At 46.3% G+C, this 18,824-nt stretch overlaps 1 protein-coding gene across 1 annotated transcript in view; it reads left to right on the top strand.

The window, feature by feature from the left end:
- Positions 1-18,824, top strand: part of STK10 (serine/threonine kinase 10) — a 44,729-nt gene that overhangs the window by 1,307 nt on the left and 24,598 nt on the right. Inside the window, exon 2 of the mRNA XM_071759323.1 lies at positions 9,712-9,876. Coding sequence (XP_071615424.1) covers positions 9,712-9,876 — 165 coding nt within the window. The remainder of the gene's footprint in view (positions 1-9,711; positions 9,877-18,824) is intronic.

Genomic DNA, 18,824 nt, shown 5'->3' with positions numbered 1-18,824 from the left:
CCACAGTTTATCTATTGTCTCTCTCATGTTCTTTGATAGAAACTCAAAAATATTGGGCCTGAATATTTCCTGAGTGGAAGTCTTTGGTGAAGGATCCTTTCTTCTAATAAAGTGAACCAGCAGTAATCAGGGTTTCTGTTACCTTTTAACTTAGTGTTGTGCATTGGCAACCCATTTATACTTAGCAATGTGCATTCTTCTCCTGGGTAATGATTTGCTCAGGTTTCTCAGGCACTTATAGGAATGAGGTAGACATTGTAAAATAAGTTAATAGACCTCTGAGACAAATCAAAACTTAGGATTTAAATCAGTTATCTTCTATCTTAAGCACAAATAATGTATCCGAAGTGGGTAACTTCCAGAATAAAGCTACTTTATAAGTGGATAGTTTGGTTTTTAAGTCCACTGTCATATATGAATGCCTCTGCTATAAACTCCAGCCTTACATAGAATTATCATAGTAACTTTCTGCACTGTAGGCTAAGGATGTTGGCCTGCCAGGCAGTAACATCTCCTCATCTCCAAATACTTCCATCTCCTTTGATTCCCACTTCGACCCAACCAAGAATGTGGATTGCAGTAAAGGACACAGTGAAAACTATGTGTTTATAACCAGAAGCTCACTCTGTCTGTAACTAGTAAATTCAGGCAACTGGCTGATTTTGAGACATTTTAACACTTGATCAGGAGGTGGGGGTTAATTTTGTTACAGAAATCAAATGGCTTTTTTATTCTTAGCAAAGTTTTCATTCTTCATCTTCTTTGATCTCCTCTCTACCTGTTCTGCATCCTGGTTGGTGAATGGATGTTAGATTTTTAAGTGTTGTTTTGCAAGATTATATTTGATTAAGAATCCCAAATTATTTGGGTGCCTTATTTTAGATAACAGCCATTAGTGTTATTACAGAGAGGCAGTTTCTGACCATGCTAAAGTTTAACTTGCACATTGTCTTTTTTTCTTTCTGAATATGGAGTTCTACCCTAGCTGGTCATGGATGTAGGATGGAGTTGTTGAAAGAAGAGGCTTGTCCACTTGTTCTGCTCAGCTGCTAAGAAAGTCCCACATTAATCAATTTGCTTGTGTGCAAGGAAGATGTTCATTGCCAAGGTGCAATGAACAATTTTAATAATTCTCTTTAACTCAGTTTAAAGTCAATTTGCTTTTCACACAAAACCTATCATTTAAAGTGAGTCGAAGTGTTTGTAGGGCCATGACATTTCCAGGATGTTTGAATGAAGCTCCTGCCTGAATTCTGCTCCTTTTTTACACACGGAAGCACGGGGAGCTGATATAATCTGCCTGTGCCTGCATCCTGCCCTACCCACCCTATGTTGTACTTGCTCCAAAGAGCCTGTCATCCCTGAGGAGTGCAAAATGATGGGATTTGTTCACTGAAGAGTCTGGCCTGGGAGAAATTTAGATATGGATAGAAGAAACAAAGTGCTCATTTTAGTAGGTGTTGGTTTCATGATGACACCAGCAGCAGGATGGGGGTCTCAGCTGGGTTTTACTGAAGAACACTGCCAGGCAGCTGTATCTTGAGCTCCCCACACAATCAGCTGAACAGACTTGAACTGGTTTGACATAGCATATACAAAAGTAGGACTGGCTTGATTTAACTATATGTTAATTAAAAATAATCAAATGTATAGTGGAGCCTGAAATGTATGCAGCAGATCTTAAGAAACCTGTAGCCAGTGGAAACTACTGGGGTTTCCCTGTTTTAATACAGGCCTTTTTTTTCAGTGAAAGAGGACCTGATTGTATGAGGAAATAGTGAAACTTGTTGCAGAGGGTAATGAAGCTGAAAAGTAGGAAGGGGGTGGGGAGAAACTGTTTCTTTTGAGCTCTCATTCTACTAATGCCTTGTTGCTGTTAAGTCCAGCGGGTATGACAAGGAAGCAATAGCAGCCCATAGATAGCAACGTGCTGTGTGCCAAATAAGCTTTGTTACCCACCTCATCCAAAGCTCATTAAATCGATAACCTTCCTTAAGTCAGCAGTTAGGAGCTGGAATCAGTGTGTATTACTCTAGGAAGCCTTCAGCACCTCTAGGGTCGGGGGACTGTAAAAATTCCTAACTCAGACCCTTTTCAAACAACCTTAAAAAAAAAAAAAGTGCAGTTATTTTTCTTCAAGAACACTCAAGATATGATTCATAAGGCATTTGGCTGTGGCTTTATTGGTTCAAAGTCGACATCTGTTTGCCTGTGCAAGGAGGGAGAAGTGGTGGTGATGGTGGTGGCAGCAGCACCCCCATGAGCTGCCTTGCTTAAGGAAGGCTGTGGTGACCTCTGTGCATGCAGATGCTGAGAGCAAAGCCAGCAGTGTGGGCTGTAGGGGGATGGATGCTTGGAGCTGCTGAATCACATCTCAGTCCTGCAGGACTGTATTTACTGTATTTACTGCAGCAGGTAATTGCAGTAGTGTCAGCAGGAAGAGATGTGCTAGGCCTCTCCTGGGCACAGGATGGACTGGGTCTTACAAAAGCATGGGCTCTGCTGGAAGAAGCCCTGGGACTTGCTGCCTTTCTCATGGTGGGATTGTTTTGCTGTGCCCATGCCTCTTGTGTGACCCTATCTCGCCTTCCCAGGGTGCACTGATGGGGATGCTGGCTCCCTGATAAGGCTTTCTCTTCACAGGGTGGGGACAGGCTGTTGTCCCTTGTGGGAGCAAGGGCTGCCTGCAGCCTCCAGTACAGTGGAAAAGGGGTTTGTTCCCTTGACCTTGCCTTCAAATGCTCCCTTTGGTAGCTCCCAGAGAGATAACACTGAGTCCTGTGCCACAGCAACTCTTAAGCATGCCTTCTTTGTTCTCCTATCTCCTTAAGATATGGCTTAAAAAGCTGAATTTGAGTTATCTGATCTATTATTGTGGCATTAGTGCTGTACATGTTATGGACTCTAAATGCCCCATTTCTAAATCTGTGCAATAAAAGACCAATTGTTGAATGTTGTGCAGCTGTTGTGCACCACTCTGGTTCTACATGGGTTGGCTCTGGTTCATCTCCTTTTGGTTTGATTGGTCAGGGTCTGAATATGTAATTCCTGGAAAGGGTGTCTCAGAGAGAGATGCTGATCTGCTGTGTTGATTTAACAAAAAAAAGGAAGAAAAAAAAAGGGGGGGAGAGGGGGACACGAGGAAGCTTAAGTTGATTGTAACTATGGCCACCAAAGAAAAAAATAAAACAACAGTAACATCAAATCATAGCCTTAGAATAGGTGAAGCGTTTTCTTAAAATGTTTCAGCTGGGAAGAGAAGAGAAATGTGAAGATTCTACTTCTTTACTTATGGAGCTTTGGCCTGACAATATTAAAGCTGTTGAACTTTAAGCATAATGTTCACTTTAAACTCTCTGCAATGTGTGATGCTCCATCCCTGCTGAAGTCCAAGGGAGGCTTGTCCTGCACTCTGGAGCCAGGGCTCTGTCTGTGTGATGAGGAAGAGGGATAGCTCTCTGTGGCCTAAATATTTTGATAATTACTTCAGTGTCATGGCCCAGAGCTTGGCAATGCTGCTGACTGGGTGAGCTATGGGTAGCTGCATGGAAGAGAAAGCTTAGATGAAGGCTTTGAGCCTTCCACCCTGAAGCACGTGGCAATCATTGCTCCTTAGAAAAATCCCTGCCCAGCATGTCTCTGGATTTAAAACCAAACTAACAACATTCTTAAGTGTAGTTTGCTTGAAAAGAAATGTTCTTTTCCTCATCCTCACAGAGCAGCTGTCTATAAATCTGGTTCTACCTATGGGTCTCAGAACAAACACATCCTCACTGCCACATCATGTAGCCTCAGTGAAAAGGAATTCAGCTATGAAGATAAAAGTCACTTTAAAAAAAAAAATTTTTTAAAATAATGAAGTAAAAAAAACCTTGCCTCTGTCTGGAAGGGACAGTGGGCTTCTAGAGAAGAACAGAGCTGAGCCATGCTGCTAATGCTGCTGGAGTTGGATTAACTGCATCCTGCTCCTGTAGATTTTGTTGACTTGGCTATAGAAATAACACTTCTACCTTCTGAATGTCTGTTCTTCAAAAGAGAATGCTCTTCCAATTCAACATGTGAAAACCTTCCTTACATTTTAACTTCTCGTGAAATTCCCTGGCACTGACCTATGCCCCTGTCCTTGTGGCTCATGTCCTTATTTAACCAAACAAAATGTTTCTGTGGTATTTCAGTAGGTAAGGGAGACAGAGAAGGAAGTTGTGCACCCAGCAAACCCAGATGATGTTGGCAACTGCAAGCATCCTTGAGCTGCTGCCTGACCTGCATTTTTCTTGACAACTGCATCCTGCTGGGGTGTCCTCCCTGGGCAGGCTTGTGCTGGAGAGATAGCAAAGGTCTGATCAGTTTTTTGTTTTTCTACAAGGGCCTTGCTGATCTGATGCTTTTCTAGCCCAGGAACAGCTGGCAGACATGCATATTACCACTGCCCACCTAAACCCTGTTCTTTGGCTCTCAGGCATAGTAGGAATTCAGCCCACTGCTCAGCTGTACCAAGTTTGTTGCAGACAGTTGCTAGGAAACTCAGAAATGGTTGAATGGATTTACTCTTCCCCCATCTTAAGTAATTTTTTAATGTTGTGGCATTGGCTGAGTGAAGACCAAGGCAGGAGTGCTTCACTTGGATCACTGCACTCTTCTAGGGAACCAGTGATTTGAAGGATGTCTCTGGGTTTAAGCTCTAGGTCTCTGTAAGCTGAAGAAGTTGCATTCAAGCAGATCTTTCCTTTCTTCAAACCTTGCATGGTTCTCTGCTCATCTCTTGTTTGTGCCAAAACCATGAGCTCAGCTCTGTTTCTGTAGATGGGTTATAGTGTGGTACACCAGGAATGAAGCCTCTTGTCTGCTGCTGTGGTTAGGTGAAGGTTTTTAGCCTTAGGTGAAGGTGTGTTTAGCCTGAAGGTTTGTGGGGTTTTTATTGGTTTTGTTTTGGTTTGGTTTTGGTTTTGGTTTTTTTGGAGCTTTTTGACTGCTTGACTAACTTGACTAACGTACTGCTGCTTCAGTTTGTTATCTCTCACCCCATCCTGCTGGGCCGTTGCTGAGCTTTTAAGGCAAGAAAAGGTGTGTGCACTATGCTTTTGTCACACTTTTTCTTTTTTGGCATGTCCTCATAGAAAAAAGTCTGTGGCTGCAGCCTGAGCTTTCTGGTGATGTTACTTTCCCTTGCCTCTAGCTTGTAAAGTCAGAGAAGGCTGTTTCTGCATTTTTTTTTTTAATTTTTTTTTTAACTAACACTTTCTGACTTATTTTGCAAGCCACTTCCACTTCCCTCTAGCCCTTGCAAAACTCTTGCCACAGCTGCCAGAGCAGCAGGATGGGTCCAGCTCAGGGCACTGGGCTGGCTCTGTCATAGCCCTGCCTGACCCAGCACCCCAGGAGCAAACCCCTGCCCAGGGTGCTCTGTGTGCCAGGGCTGTGCCTGTTTGCTGCTCTGCTGGGTGGTACCCAGGGCTGAATTCAGCGTTTTCAAAGCAGAACCAAACTTCATTGATGGTGACAAATTAGGGAGCTTCAGGGCATGGAACTGGTTTCAACTCCCATTGATTATTTGACAACAGTACAAGCAACGACTTGTGCCTGTCTGTCCTGTGTGTGTTTGTTGATGCAGACAGCTCAGGCAAAGTTCTTTGGAAGGCAGTTAATCATTATGTAGTCCCTGAGAAATATCTCAGTGAGCAGATGCTTGCATACAAAGGTACACAACAGGAATGTGGAGTGGTGGGGGAAAGTCAGAGTTATCGACCCCCAAATCCAGCATCCACTGAAAGCACTGGCCCCTTCACTCCTGCTTTTATCACCTGGTGATATTCCAAGCATCATCTCTCCTGGCATGAAGAGAAGGTTTACAAGGATGGGATGCTCAGAGCAGAAGTGTGGTGGCACAGCATGGCAGACCAGCTTAAAAAGGATTTTCCCTTGATTTGAAAAGGTGTGTGGACCAGCAAGCAGAGACAAAGTGGTCAGAGTGCTCCCTGTGTGAGCTCCTTTCTTTCTACCAGTGAGTGAGGGTTCATGTGGGGCTTTCCTCTGCCTCACCTAGAAACTGGCCCTTGCCTTCAGCAGCCTCCCTGAGGAAGGACTGAACAATCCAGCCTTCCTGTAATGTGTTCTTTAAAGGCTTAAAATAGTTCCTGTGTTTGTCACAACCTGGATTTCACAATAGCTCCAAGGGTGAGTCACAGGCAAAGGCCAAAAAGTCTCTTCTGTCACCTGAATGGGCACTTCTGTCCCCTTCAATCCAAAAGCTCAGCAGTAGTTTCTCTATTCTGCTGACTTTTAGGAGAAATCCTGCTCATCCCCTACTCCCTGGTGTTCCCAGGATGTTTTACCATAGCATTTCCAGTGACCTTCCTGGTCCAGAGGGCTCCAACCAGACCTTTTGCTTTGTATCCTACTTGGCTCCTGTTGTGGCTTTCTGGAAGTGGTTTCCTGGAGAACCTTTATAAGATATGGGTTTTTTTGCAGGGTGTATTTTCCATCCCCACTTCATAGACCTGTCAGCTGTGGTCTGCGCAGTGTCTTGATCTTCAGAAAGGTTGGCAGTGGCCATAAGGGCCTTTCAGGTTTTAAATGCCAAGACTGTAATGAATCTAGCTACAGTTCTGCAGCACATTCTGGGCACTAAGCTGGCAGCTGTCTGCTCTGTCATTTTTTGGTGCTAATTAGCACTCCAGGGACAAATCACCGATGGCATTGAAATGCCCAGGAGTGGAGGAGCTAAACGATGGAACTGGATGGATGCTTTTGGTTTCCCAGCTGTAGGTCATAGACTGGCATCAAACAGTTTCTTGGGATCTCACCATCTGGGTCATTCAGTGGGGAAAAAAAAAAAAAAAGGTAAACACAGTAAATTCCTCAAATTCTAAGCATTTGGGAGTGTTTTACCTGAGAACAGAAATTCTTTCCTCATATCTGCATTCTCTCCATGTACTTTTGCTGCATTGGAGACCCTGTAATTAAGCTGGGGTTTGCAGAAGATTTTGGATTTGTAGTTCAAGCTTTGCAAGCTTAAAGTTCAAACTAACTCACTTATGGTGGGTCAAACTGGCATGCATTCTTGGTAGCTCTTAGTATTCTTCTTTTCTCCAGATCATTGTCTCTTCCTTTCTTTGGGATTTAAAGAAAAAAACACCCACCCACCATGAGAGAAGTTTTAATTTCCATTGCTTCAAGGTGAGGGCATGGCCCCCAGTGAGGCTCAAGGAAGAGGTGAAGCTGCAGAGAGCTGGTGGCAACTCCTTCCTTCCCTCCTGCTGCTCTTGGAGAGTGAGCAGCAGATGCTGCCACTTCTCAGCCTGGTCCTGTGTGTCCCCTTGCTGTGAAGGGAACTGCAGGTTACAGATTTGGAGGTGCTGGTTCCTTCTGCCTAATTACTGGTTTGTCTTTCTGGAGTCAGGGCAGGCTGTGTTTTGCTCTGTACTGATGTCTTGAGGCAGATTCTGATCTATTGCACAAGGATAAGCAGAAATCAGACAAGGGCTTTAAAACTTAAAACATCATCTCGTGCCTGGGATGTCTGAAATTGGCTTACAGGTCTGGCAATGTGTGCATTTGGCCTCTTTAGGATGTCAACAAACCTTCCTGGAAGAATATCTGCTGTAATACATTGTATGCAGGAAAATACCAATAGAGAAGCTGCCAGACACAAGCTACAGAGAGATCACCCAGTGTACTTGGCCAAAATCTGACACTGCTTGTACAAATCTGGCTTGCTGTGAGCAGCTTTTGGGGCTAAGAGGGGCTGTGATGCATCTGTCTGCCTGGTGGCAGGAGCTGCCATTTCCAGGGAGGCTGCTGGGAACGTGGCTGTAGCCTGGTGTCAGGGCTGGAGGAGAAGCAGATGGAGAGAAAGGGAAGGTGAAGAAATGGGCAGGAGCATCTCTGGATTTGCGAAGCTCTTGCCATGGCCAACAAGACTTCGCTGAGCTCAGTTCAGGAGCATCCACACCAGACAGTGTGCAGGTCCCTCTGTCTTGTAGAAACACTACAAGGGATCAGGGGGCTGTGGATAACTGGGAAGGGGCTGAGCTGTCCCATCCATATGAGTTGGTCCTCTCAAAGGCAGCCATGTGGAGCAGCCAGCCTCCTCTCCACACTGCAGTGGGCCATGCTTTGGGGAGATTAATTTTCAAAAATCTCCTGCTGACCCCATGGTCTCAGGTCCCTGTTCAGCTTCAGCTTATTCTACCACCCCACAGGGCTGTGGGGCATTTTGATCCCTGCTGGGAAGTGCTATGAGTGCCCTCAGTTGTAGCAGTGACATTACAGCTGGGCCACAGACAGTACAGAGTCTGTGCCCACTCTGTCCCCTTGGCATCCCCACCCTCCTGAATTTGCTGTTTCAACAGCTCTCGATTCTTGTATCATGAGTTCCTGATGTCCTTAGCTGACTTCCCAGAGATGGTCTTGCTTCTTTTGGTGTGACCAAGCACTGTAAGCTCCCTGTGCAGCTGGCTTGGGGGGATATAGAACAGTGGTGCTCCTCTTCCTTTGGGGTAGAAGCCCACCTTGTGCAGCTCATGAGATCCTCTTCCCTCCCTGAGCTATATCCTCTGCCAGAATGGATGAGGAAATGGAGAAAAACGGGTTGTTGCTCCCCTACCCAGAGCTTGCAGCACAGTTTGCAAAAGCACATCCTGTAGCTCCAACACCTTGGCTGTCTTAGCAAGCCCAGGAAGGGATGAGACATGGCAGCCTGGCTTCCAGAGGGACTCCCCTGAGACTGGAGGATGAGAGCAGGTTGGTTCAGACCTCTCAGGGGTTCATGGTGCTATGGGAGACTGGGGCATGCTCTGCTCCTGGATTTTTTCAGGTGCCTGCAGGGCCCCAGCATCCTGGAAGGGCTGAGCTGGCTGGGACCCTGCTGGTGGGAAGCCTGCAGTGGCTGACCTCCAGGGGAAGCCCCACCTCTTCTCACAATATTTACTTCCCCTCCTTGGACCTCTCCCAATATCCTAAGTGCAGAGCAAACACAGTGGGGCATTTCTTGCTCCAATTTGGAAGTGCTGAGCTTTTCCCCATCCTTGTGCTGCCCCACATTTCCCCCTTTCCCATTCAGCATGCCCTCCTCTGGGTACCTCGTGGCACCCTGGTAAGAAACAAACCAACCTGAACAAAAACAACCCAACCCCTAATTTCTTCTGCAACCATCTTGAGCTGCTGTCTTGCATTTGGGCAGCAAGCCCAGATGGAAATGGGTTTGTCCCCTGTGGTAAAGACACAGCTGATTATGCCAACTCCTTTGAGGGCAGCAGGTCTTGAAAACCAGCAGGGGCTCAGGGCTCCCTTATTTTTCCTCCCTTTGTTACATGGTTTTCCTCTCTCTCCTTTTCCTCCCTCCCCTGCCTGTTCCTTGGTACACAGTTATGATAGCACCTGAGCTATATAAAACTGCACAGCAGGGCTTGCAGTGTTTATACTGGGAATTAATCCTATTGTAAGCTCCCACATAGGTTTTCCAAACACAGATATGTAAACTGCAAAGCAGTAAGAAAGGTCACAGCTGGAGCTTGCCCAGCTCCTCCAGTGATAGCCATGGTGGGACTTTGTCTCAGTCCCCTCTGCAAAGCTAGGGGGAAGTTGGGGAAGAAGAAATGAATCTGAAAATTTCCATGCTTCTGTTGTGGCTAGTACCAAGAATGGGTATTTTGCAAGTATTTTGCTCCTGGCTCTCCTCAACATTCTACTAACACTGGTTTTGTCTTGCAGGCTAAGAATAAGGAAACTGGTGCCTTAGCAGCTGCAAAAGTCATTGAAACCAAGAGTGAAGATGAACTGGAGGATTACATGGTGGAGATTGAAATACTGGCAACCTGTGATCACCGGCACATTGTCAAGCTGCTGGGAGCATTTTATTGGGATGGAAAGCTCTGGGTAAGAGCCTGTGTCTGTGTGGGACCTGAGCAGCTCTGGGTTTCTCACTCTGCAGAGGGGAAATGGCTCATTTATGGGGAAGCAAAACCTCTGGAGCAGCTTGAAGTGTTGCTGCAAGTTAGAAATGACTCTCAAGCTGTGCTCTACCTCACTACGTGATCACTGCCTGAATTTTCCCTGCTTCCTTTCGTGGGCAAGCTGCCTTCTAACTAGAGCTGTTTGTAAATAGCCCAGGGAAGATCAAGAGATCTTTACTGAGAAGTGGAAACTGGAGTTGTGGACTCCACTTGGACTTTTTTTCCCATTTGGAGTTTGTAAAGGTAGAAAATGCAGCACTGGTAAGGGCATCACTTTCCCACTCAGTCTGTCTCTTGAAAGATCAGGTTGGAGGGTAACCTTTTGTGGATTTTTTTTTTTTCCTTTGTGCTGTACCTGTGGCTCAGCGTCTGTAAGGCAAAGGCAACTTATAGCCAGGGCTCTGTTTCCCATGACTATGGAAGCAGAGGGACAGAAAATGCAATCCAGCAGGTCAGGGCAATGGCTGCTTGTGCTGTGCCTAGAGCAGCAGCTTTCTGCATCTCTTTCCCCTAGCCTGGCAGGTATATATATATTTTTTTTTAAATATATATATAATTATATTTGTCCCTGTCACAGGAAAGGTGCAGAGGGCTGGAAAGGGTGTGAGGGAATGAACCCTTGTACACTTGCCCTGTGCTAGGCTTGAAGAAGTGTGTGTGCAGCTGTGCCTGTGTTGAGGCAGAGGAAGGCAGATGAATATGAGGATTTCCAAATCCATCTTGGATGGCACTGAGGGAGGTGCCGAAGGGTGCATTCAGCAGCTCTGTTACTTTTCCCTTCCTCTTTTTAATGCTTCAGATACCTTTATGGCCTCCCAGGGCAATATCACTAGAGTTTAAAAAAAAAAACTAAAAATCTCAGCTCTTGAAACTTGCACTTGTGTGAGCAGAGCTGTTGGTCCCTGTGGGTGCTGAGCCCTGGGGCTGTCACTGTAATAATGCAATCCATGTCTAGTTCATAGATTTAAGGACTAGAGGAGATTTATTATTTAACTGACCAACACGTGCTTATTCAGCAAGCACCTTTTGCAATGCCAGCATGGGTTGGTGCCCCTTCTTATTTAAGAATCCATCAAGAAAGCCCCCTGCTTCTCTGGGACATCTCTCACAGGGGGCTGTGGCACCCAGCACCTCATCTGTGCAGCTTCTTGCTTTAAGGGAGCTGGATTGAAGGTTGTCCAGAGACCTGGTATTTGGATGGCTGCTGATGGTAATGCTGAGCCCTGGGCACACTAAAGAGCAAAGTAAATATGTACCCTGCTAAAGAAGTGAAAGCCAAACATCTCTTCTAGGAGGAGACTCGGGATTTGGGTAGATTACAACTGCAGCAAAACTAATCTCTGCAAAATTAAAAAGGCAAACATACACTGAGTTTGGGTGAGAAACAGGGCCAGTTTATGTTCTACCCTGTTCTGCTGTTTTTACCTCCCTTTTCTGGCCCTGCTCTGCCTGAATTTTATACATTGGCCTTGCTCTCTCAAAAATGTCATCCCCCTCCCCTTCCCATTCCACCTCCTCCCTGCAATAGGAAGCTTTGCCTTCCTTCCTGCAGGGAAAATGGATTGCAGAGCTCCTCGCCTCTGCTTTTGTCTAAGAAGTGCTTTGTAATGTCATGTGCTTGCCGACCTACTAAAATTAAACAGCCTCTTTTGAAGCAACTGGAACAAGAGCCTCCTGTATGAGGCTCTCCGGTGAGGGCAGATGTTACAGCCCCCTCCATTGTTTTGGGGGAAGGATCATTCTCTTTATTTAATTATTTGAGTGGCATTTGCATTTCATTGCTCAGCCTCTTCTTATTAATGCTCTGGTATTTTACTGACTTAGAGGGAAGTAAATAACCCAGGCTATTATAGTAGAATCCAGGCTTCTAGTCACTACCAGCTTCTCCCTAAAGTCAAAGGCTTCTGCTTCTTGGTCACCAGCACTGTTGGGGTATATTTGCATCCAACTGTAAACCCCGGATTTCATTGTCTTGTTTCCATCCCCATTTCTGTCTGTGTGGTTGTTCCAGCCAGCATTTTCCTGGACCACTTGCAAAATGGTCCATTTACACGATGGGTGCTTGAACTCTGTGGAGCTTTTGGCTTGAAGTGGCTGTGGGGTTGGATGAAGCTGCTGTGGGTGCTTGGCTGGGGGTTGGTTTCCTTGTCCTGGCAGCCTGGCATGGAAAGACAATGTTCAAAGTGAGAAAGGGACAGAAGTGGGTGCACACAGACAGGCTGGCAAGGGGTCCAGACTGCCCAGCCTTCTGGATGGCAGGAGCTTTTTTGGCTCTGAATAATTTCTGGCTCAATCTGTGCCACAAGCAGTCTCAGTCAGTGGTGGTGAGAAGGGCTCAGTGCTGTGAATGGCTCTTGCTAAATCAGTCTGCTGACTGTTCTCTGACTCTTGAACTAACAAGGAAAATATGTGAGGAAACCTGGCCTTTGGTCGTGGCTCTTGCTGCAGAGGCTTTGTCCCCAAAAGCTGCGTTTGCTCCCTGGGGCTTCTCTCTGCCAGGGTTTGGGCTTTGAGCTTCAGTAACCAGCAAGTGACACTCAGTATTTATGGGGCTCAACACCTTTCTGTGCAAAGGGCAGTGCTTTATGTTATAGCAGCTGTGTTGAGACCCATAGCACTGAAATTAAAACATAAACCAGCAAATCCCTCTTGGTTTTATACCAAATTGGCATCAAGCTGAAGGAGGAAAACCCAAGTTCTCACATGTGACAGAGCAGAGATCCACTACAAGGCACAGGGCAAGGGTTTGGAAGAGTCCAGTGAGTTCCCAGGAATGTAACTGGTGAGATGACAGCATGAAATTCCGTGGAATATAGATACAGTGCAAAGATGCTGTGCCCTCACTAGCAGTTGTTGTTATAACATTTCCTTTCCCACCCCCATCTTCTTTCCTTCCCCTGTGGCAGAGGCCAAGCAGTCTTGTGCTGGTTGAAAACAGCCCAGGGAGGTTTGCAAAACTGCAGTGGTGGGAGCTTCGTGATTTGATTTTTATTATAAGCCCTGTGGCATTTGATGTTCTTTTGCATAAATCCCAGCTGATGGAAATGGGAGCACCAAATGAAAGCTGAGAATCTCATGCTATTAAAAAAAAAAAAGTCTGGTTTGAGTCTTTGTGGCTGGGCCACACCATAAAGTCAGTTTTTCTGAAGTGCAGTGTGGGACTTGGAAACACAAAGGCAAATCCCCCTCTCCCAATATATGTGCAGCCCTAAACCCAGACTTTTTAAAGGTATTTTATGACTGATGGATGGCACTAAGGTTATGGGTATTGAATGCTTGGCATCAGTAGTGCTGAATTTGCACTGATAATTATTAGTATGTGGGAAAGCAAAACAACAGACCTCATGTGGTGTGTCCCTCTTGAGGATTATGTGGTTTGGTTTTTTGCCCCTTACAAAACAACACGAAGACTGAGACCTCAAAGGACGGGAGGAACTTTTGATCTCCTGCTTCTTTGTATCTCTGCTCCTTCCGAGTGTCTCCTCTCACAGACAGAGGAGTGATAAGGTGACCAGGGAGGAAACTCTCCTTTGGAATGATGAACCTGGAATTCCCTGCAGGAGATCTCTGCTCCCAGGAGGTAGTGGGTGTCTCCACCAGACAGCCCAACATGCTCCAGGAGTTGATCCATGGAGCAGGGCAGGAAACCTGGGCTCCCTCCTGCTCCAGCATCAAGTCTGTAGAGTTCTCTGGAAATTCTCTGGAACGTCATTTGGCCCCAGGTATTTAACTCCAGGACTCTGCCAGTGCTGGTACAACTTTTCTAGTGAAGCACTGGGGAATTCTCTTCCCCCTCCCTCCTTTTCTATAAACCATGGTTGCTATAGTGAAGAGGCTTTAGAATAAACAGACATTTCCTGGAGGTCAAAGCCAAAATCTCTGCACTGTGCAGGTAACCCTGCCTTGCCAGAGCATTTTGGGGATGGTTCATTCAATCAGCTTAGAGTTTCTTCTAACTGGGCTGCTGTGTGGGTATGTAACTTGTGTAGCTTGTAGGGAGAGAGCAGCTTTGTAGCTACTCTTTGTACTTCCCTTAAAAACCTTTTTGCATTTTCTGTGGGCAGGCCCTGACCTGTTTAGCCAGGAACTTTTTTGATTGCTACCCCTTTGATATGGATGCTGACTGGAGATTTGGGCATTCTTGAAAATCCTGTATCATTAAGAAATGTTCATTATCCCAGGCACTAGATTGCTGGGCTATGCAAAGCATCTCAGCTTTTAATTCTCTTAAGTTGGAAATACCTTTTCTTTAAAACAAACAAAAGAAGAAAGCTGGTAAGAGGATCAGATTCCCAAAGGTTTTTCTTAGTACAGGGAGATTACTGCACCTTGCAGGGATGTCTCTCAGGGTGACCAGCCTGAGGGGGACCCCTTAGCACAAATGCTGTACCAGACCAGGGCTCTCCAGCCTTCTGTCACCTGTCCCCAAGGAATCTGAGGGCTATTCAGTTCCTTTAAAATTTCATTTGGCACAAGAGTTGCAGCCTAAACTGGCCCTTCATGCTTGGCCTTGTGCTCCAGAAGCTTGATACAAAAGATCCCTCCAAAGATGGGACAGCTTGGAACAGTTGGAACAGTTGTTTGCAGCTGGTGAATGTTGAACTGTGTGTAGTGCTTGAGCACTGGGGAGGAGAGACCCAGAAAAATCAAATGATCCCAATCCTCTGGACTTGGTTAAACAGCTGCCCAACCTCCTGAGGCTGGGAGGGCACAGAGCAGGGCTGTGCTCTGCTATCCACAAGCTGCTGTTGGGTAAGGCCTGTTGGGCAAACCAACATGAGAGCAATGTTTCATGGGCTGGCTTCTAAATTTGGGCAGAACTGCAAAACAACCCCAGTAACTTCTGCAGGGTGCTTAGGTGAGGAGCAGAGGTGTGCAGACATCAGGACAGGGCACCAGTGTGCTCCAGGCAGCTGGGAATGTGGCAGGGATGTCCCTGTGTCACCTCCCTGCCTTAGGGTCAGCTGGATGCACATCATCTTGGCCAGGGATGGAAACTGGAAAAAGCAGTGTAGCCCACTGGTTTCTCTGATGCTTCCCTGGGTTTCCTAGGTCAAGCAAATTGCTGCTCAGAGCATAATTTACCTGAGTGGGTGATCACTCCTGCCCTGACCTTGGGACTGTGTCTTTGCCAGCTCATCTACAGAGCAGGTGTCAGGGTGGCACCACCTTCTCCCCACCCCTGCCACCCAGTGTCTGCCTGCAAAACACTGGGGCTTCTCTCTGCCTCCCTCTCAGGAAAGTTTTTTACTTCTTTTCCCAAAGACATGGAGGTCTCAGTCATCTCCTGTCTTTCTCTCTAGAGCTGGGCAGCAGGTTACATGGAACCCAAGTCTCTGCTCTGCCTGGTGAATGGGAGCTGTACCATCCAGGCTCCTGGAGAGCCACTGGGGATCCTGTTGTGGGGTAAACCAGGGCTTCCCCTTGAAGCAGGGATGGAAAGAGAATGATTTTTATCAGCCACCAAGAATAACTGGTGCAGCAGGCATCTTACCGCAGCCCAGCCAAGTTGAAGAGCACTCCTACAGGCAGCAGCATGACAGCACAAACTAGAGGAGAAGCCTTTATCGACCATTCTTTGTACAGAATAACGTTATGAGAAGGGGTTATTGAAGTAATAATAATGCCTTGTGATTACATACCCTTGTCATGTATGCACTGTGGAAAGCTCTCATAAAAGAGTCCTGGTCTCATTATCCTGGTTATTAGAAATGGGAGCAGAGACACAGACAAGAATTTGCCTAAAGTTTACCCAGCAGGTAAATGGTACTTGGGAATAAGTCTTGTGTGCAGAATCCCAGTCCCGGGTTGTAAACATAAGGCCATAGTTTTATGAAAAGAAAGCAGCAGACAAGAAGCCTATAGGCAAATCAGTTTTCAAAGCACTCTGAAATTTTGTTTAGAAATGAATCGCAATAAGCCCCATTCCCACTTGGCTGCCTTACCAAGGGAAATGCTAGGGAACCATGTTTGCATGTAAACAAATATTTGTGAACTACCTTGTATCCTATGCCCTGTAAGAAGCGATAGATTGCAGGTTTAAACTTCTTTATTTTGTTTCAGATATAGCCTGGAAATCGTTATTTTGGAGGGAGAGATGGCCTTTTGCAGCCCTTATGGCTTGGGATGATTCCCATTGAAAGAGTTAAATAACAATGCTCTAGTTCTGTGTGGTCAACCCAGACAAACCTTATGCTGTGAATCTGGGGATGTGCAGAACACCTAATTGCTTCCATGGAGACACCAAGCAGGAGTGGAAAACTTGTAAAGTCCTTTGCTACCTCTTCAGCAACTTGTCCTCATGGCCAAGTCAAAGCTTTGACACTCCTTGGGAACAGTTGGCTGTTAATAAAAAACATCAACAAATGTGTCCTGGGTCAAACTCCAGCTCTCACAGTGAGCTTTGCCCTTCTGAAGTGCATCATCTATTTTAGGTGCTGGCAGAAACTCAGGGTGCTTGAGGTTGGTGAATCTTCCCACTGAACAAGCAACTTTTTCCTATTAACCATTTATTTTAAAGAATTTATGCGTTTTGCTTCCTATCCAGCAACAAATGCTCTTGGTGAACTGAGCAGCCTCTAAATGTTGATTAACTCGGTGAGAGAGGGGGGATCCTACTCACAGCCCTCTAAAGAGCAAAGGCTGTGCCCCATGCCTGGGCAGAGAGCCATTGCCTGGCTGTTTTTCTGGTTTCTATAGCAAAAAAGAACACTGACCTTCCTCCTGTCATCCCTGCTCTGCTGAGCCTGGTGCTGGGAGCCCTGGGTGCTTGGAGCTGTGGTCTGGCCCCTAAAAGGAGAGCTTGTGATCCAGTCTTTGCATGTTCCAATTAACCCTTCCTGAAACCTTCAGCATCCTGGGTACCACCACCTGGCCTGGCAGTGCTGACTCTCTCTGCTCTGCCTCTCCAAGATGTTTGCATTCACTGGCCATGGGTGTTCTTGGATTCTCATCCCTCTGGGATGCTGATGAGCAAGCTGGGATGGTGAATTCAAGGTAGTCAGATATCAGCAAGGGTGATTCCAGCAAGGGGAAGGATGCTTTTTGCAACTTTAGACCATTTGATTAAACTAAAAGATGGTTTGTACCATCAAAATTTTGGTAGGAATGGGAATATTATGCTAACTTCTATTTGTGGGATGTCAATTCAAGGAAATGTTTTGTAATTGCAGAAGTATTTAGATGTGAGAAATTATTCCCCAGTCTTCCTATGATCAGCAGGGAGCTCTGCATTTACAGAGAACTCGTGTTATCTGTGTTCTAAATCAAGTGTTCCTGCTCTGAAACGCCAGAACTTGGGTTTCCTCACTTTTGCTGCCCTGCATCTTCTTTCCCACGTTGGTTATGGGGACAAACCTCTTTTCTTTTTTTTAATTTTATGTTTTCGTAAATTTAAATATTTTTCTCTGTAGGTTATTTTGTTCAGAAAAAAGAGAGAAAAGGTTTATTATATTTAAAGTCTGTGAATAGTGCCCTTGTCTGTAAAGGAAAATTGGCAAGCTTGGAGCCCTCTCTTACAGAGAGCTAATTATTTTGCTTCCACCTACAGCATATTTGCCATGTCAGACAAGCTGTTGACATTTGTGCTCTGCTGTGGCAGCAAAGAGGCTTCTGGTAGCTTCTATATTGTTTTGTGGCCTCTGCTGCTGGTGGCAGTCACAGGGGTGTGTGGAGCTGGTGGCTTTTGTAAGGGCTTGTGGTCATTTGGATGTTTGTCTCCTCTTGTGATGTTGGGACACCAACCTCATGGGGCTCTAGAAATGAGGCTGGGAAGGGCAGTGTGTTTCCTTGGTGCAGAGCAAGCTGCTGTAGGGACTTGCCTTGTCTTCAGCCCCCAGCAAATAGCTGGAGTAGCTCCACCTTGCTTTAAGTCAACCCATCTGGTTTATGAGCAACACTGGCATCATCTGCTCCTTGCTTTCTTCCAGCCCTTTGGCGTGTGTTGGGCAAAAAGTCTCGGGCAGGAGGGTGGTGGGGAAAGTGCCAAATTAAGTGGGCGTAGGAATGTGATCCACCTCCTCCCTCTGCTCCAGAGGGTAAACTTAATCCTTGGACTTTCAGGCTGGCTGAGATAACGGTGAGACTCCACACACTTGCAAATAAAACTTCACCACTCAGCACAGCCCTTGAATTTTAAAGGAGAGAGTTAGAGGTGACCTCGTGGTATTTAAAAACCAAGGTGGTGCTCCTCAAAACCCCTGTGGTCCTGCAGGCCCCTATGCAATAAGGGAAAGAGGAGCTGGTCTGGCACTGGTGGTCTGTCCTGTCCTGGCAGCTGCAGCACAGCTTCACCATTCCCCACCAGAGCCTGGGTTGAGATGTCAAACAGACACAGCAAAGGACATGCCCCTTGACCATGACTAAATGTGGTTTCTGTGCCTAAATATATCTCTGTGTTCTTTCCACCAGCTCTGTCCTCTGGGGTTTGTGTCACTTAAAAGCTGAAGCCCCCTTCTTGGTCATCAGAGGTAGAAGTGTGTCCAGAGTTTTTGCTGGAGCTGTGAGGATGGGCTCAGCCATCCTCAGACTTGGTGTGGGACAGGGGACAGAGGACAGAGCCACAGGGAGCTCTTAGCTCTGTGCTTTGGTGTTTGGAGGCAATGGATGTGAGTGGAAACCCTGATGGATAAGGGGCAGCAGATACAAGGTGTTCATGTTGTCCTGGGGTATGCAAGGACGTTGCTGTCTGTGTCCCCAGTTTCTGCTCTGCATGTGGAACTGGGCTTTGCCCACGTACCTCTGGTGCAGAGGGGTCTCAGGATGGAGCTTGAGGTCCAGATCTGTCATTTATCTGGGCAGCTTTTGGACAGATAGCCATCTATGTTCTTTGTGCTGCACTTTGTAATTGCTGCAGCCAATTTTCTGTGGGTT

Source organism: Heliangelus exortis, chromosome 15 (genome assembly GCF_036169615.1).
Source record: "Heliangelus exortis chromosome 15, bHelExo1.hap1, whole genome shotgun sequence".
Lineage (NCBI taxonomy): Eukaryota > Metazoa > Chordata > Aves > Apodiformes > Trochilidae > Heliangelus > Heliangelus exortis.
This window is presented reverse-complemented; position numbering and strand designations above follow the sequence as displayed.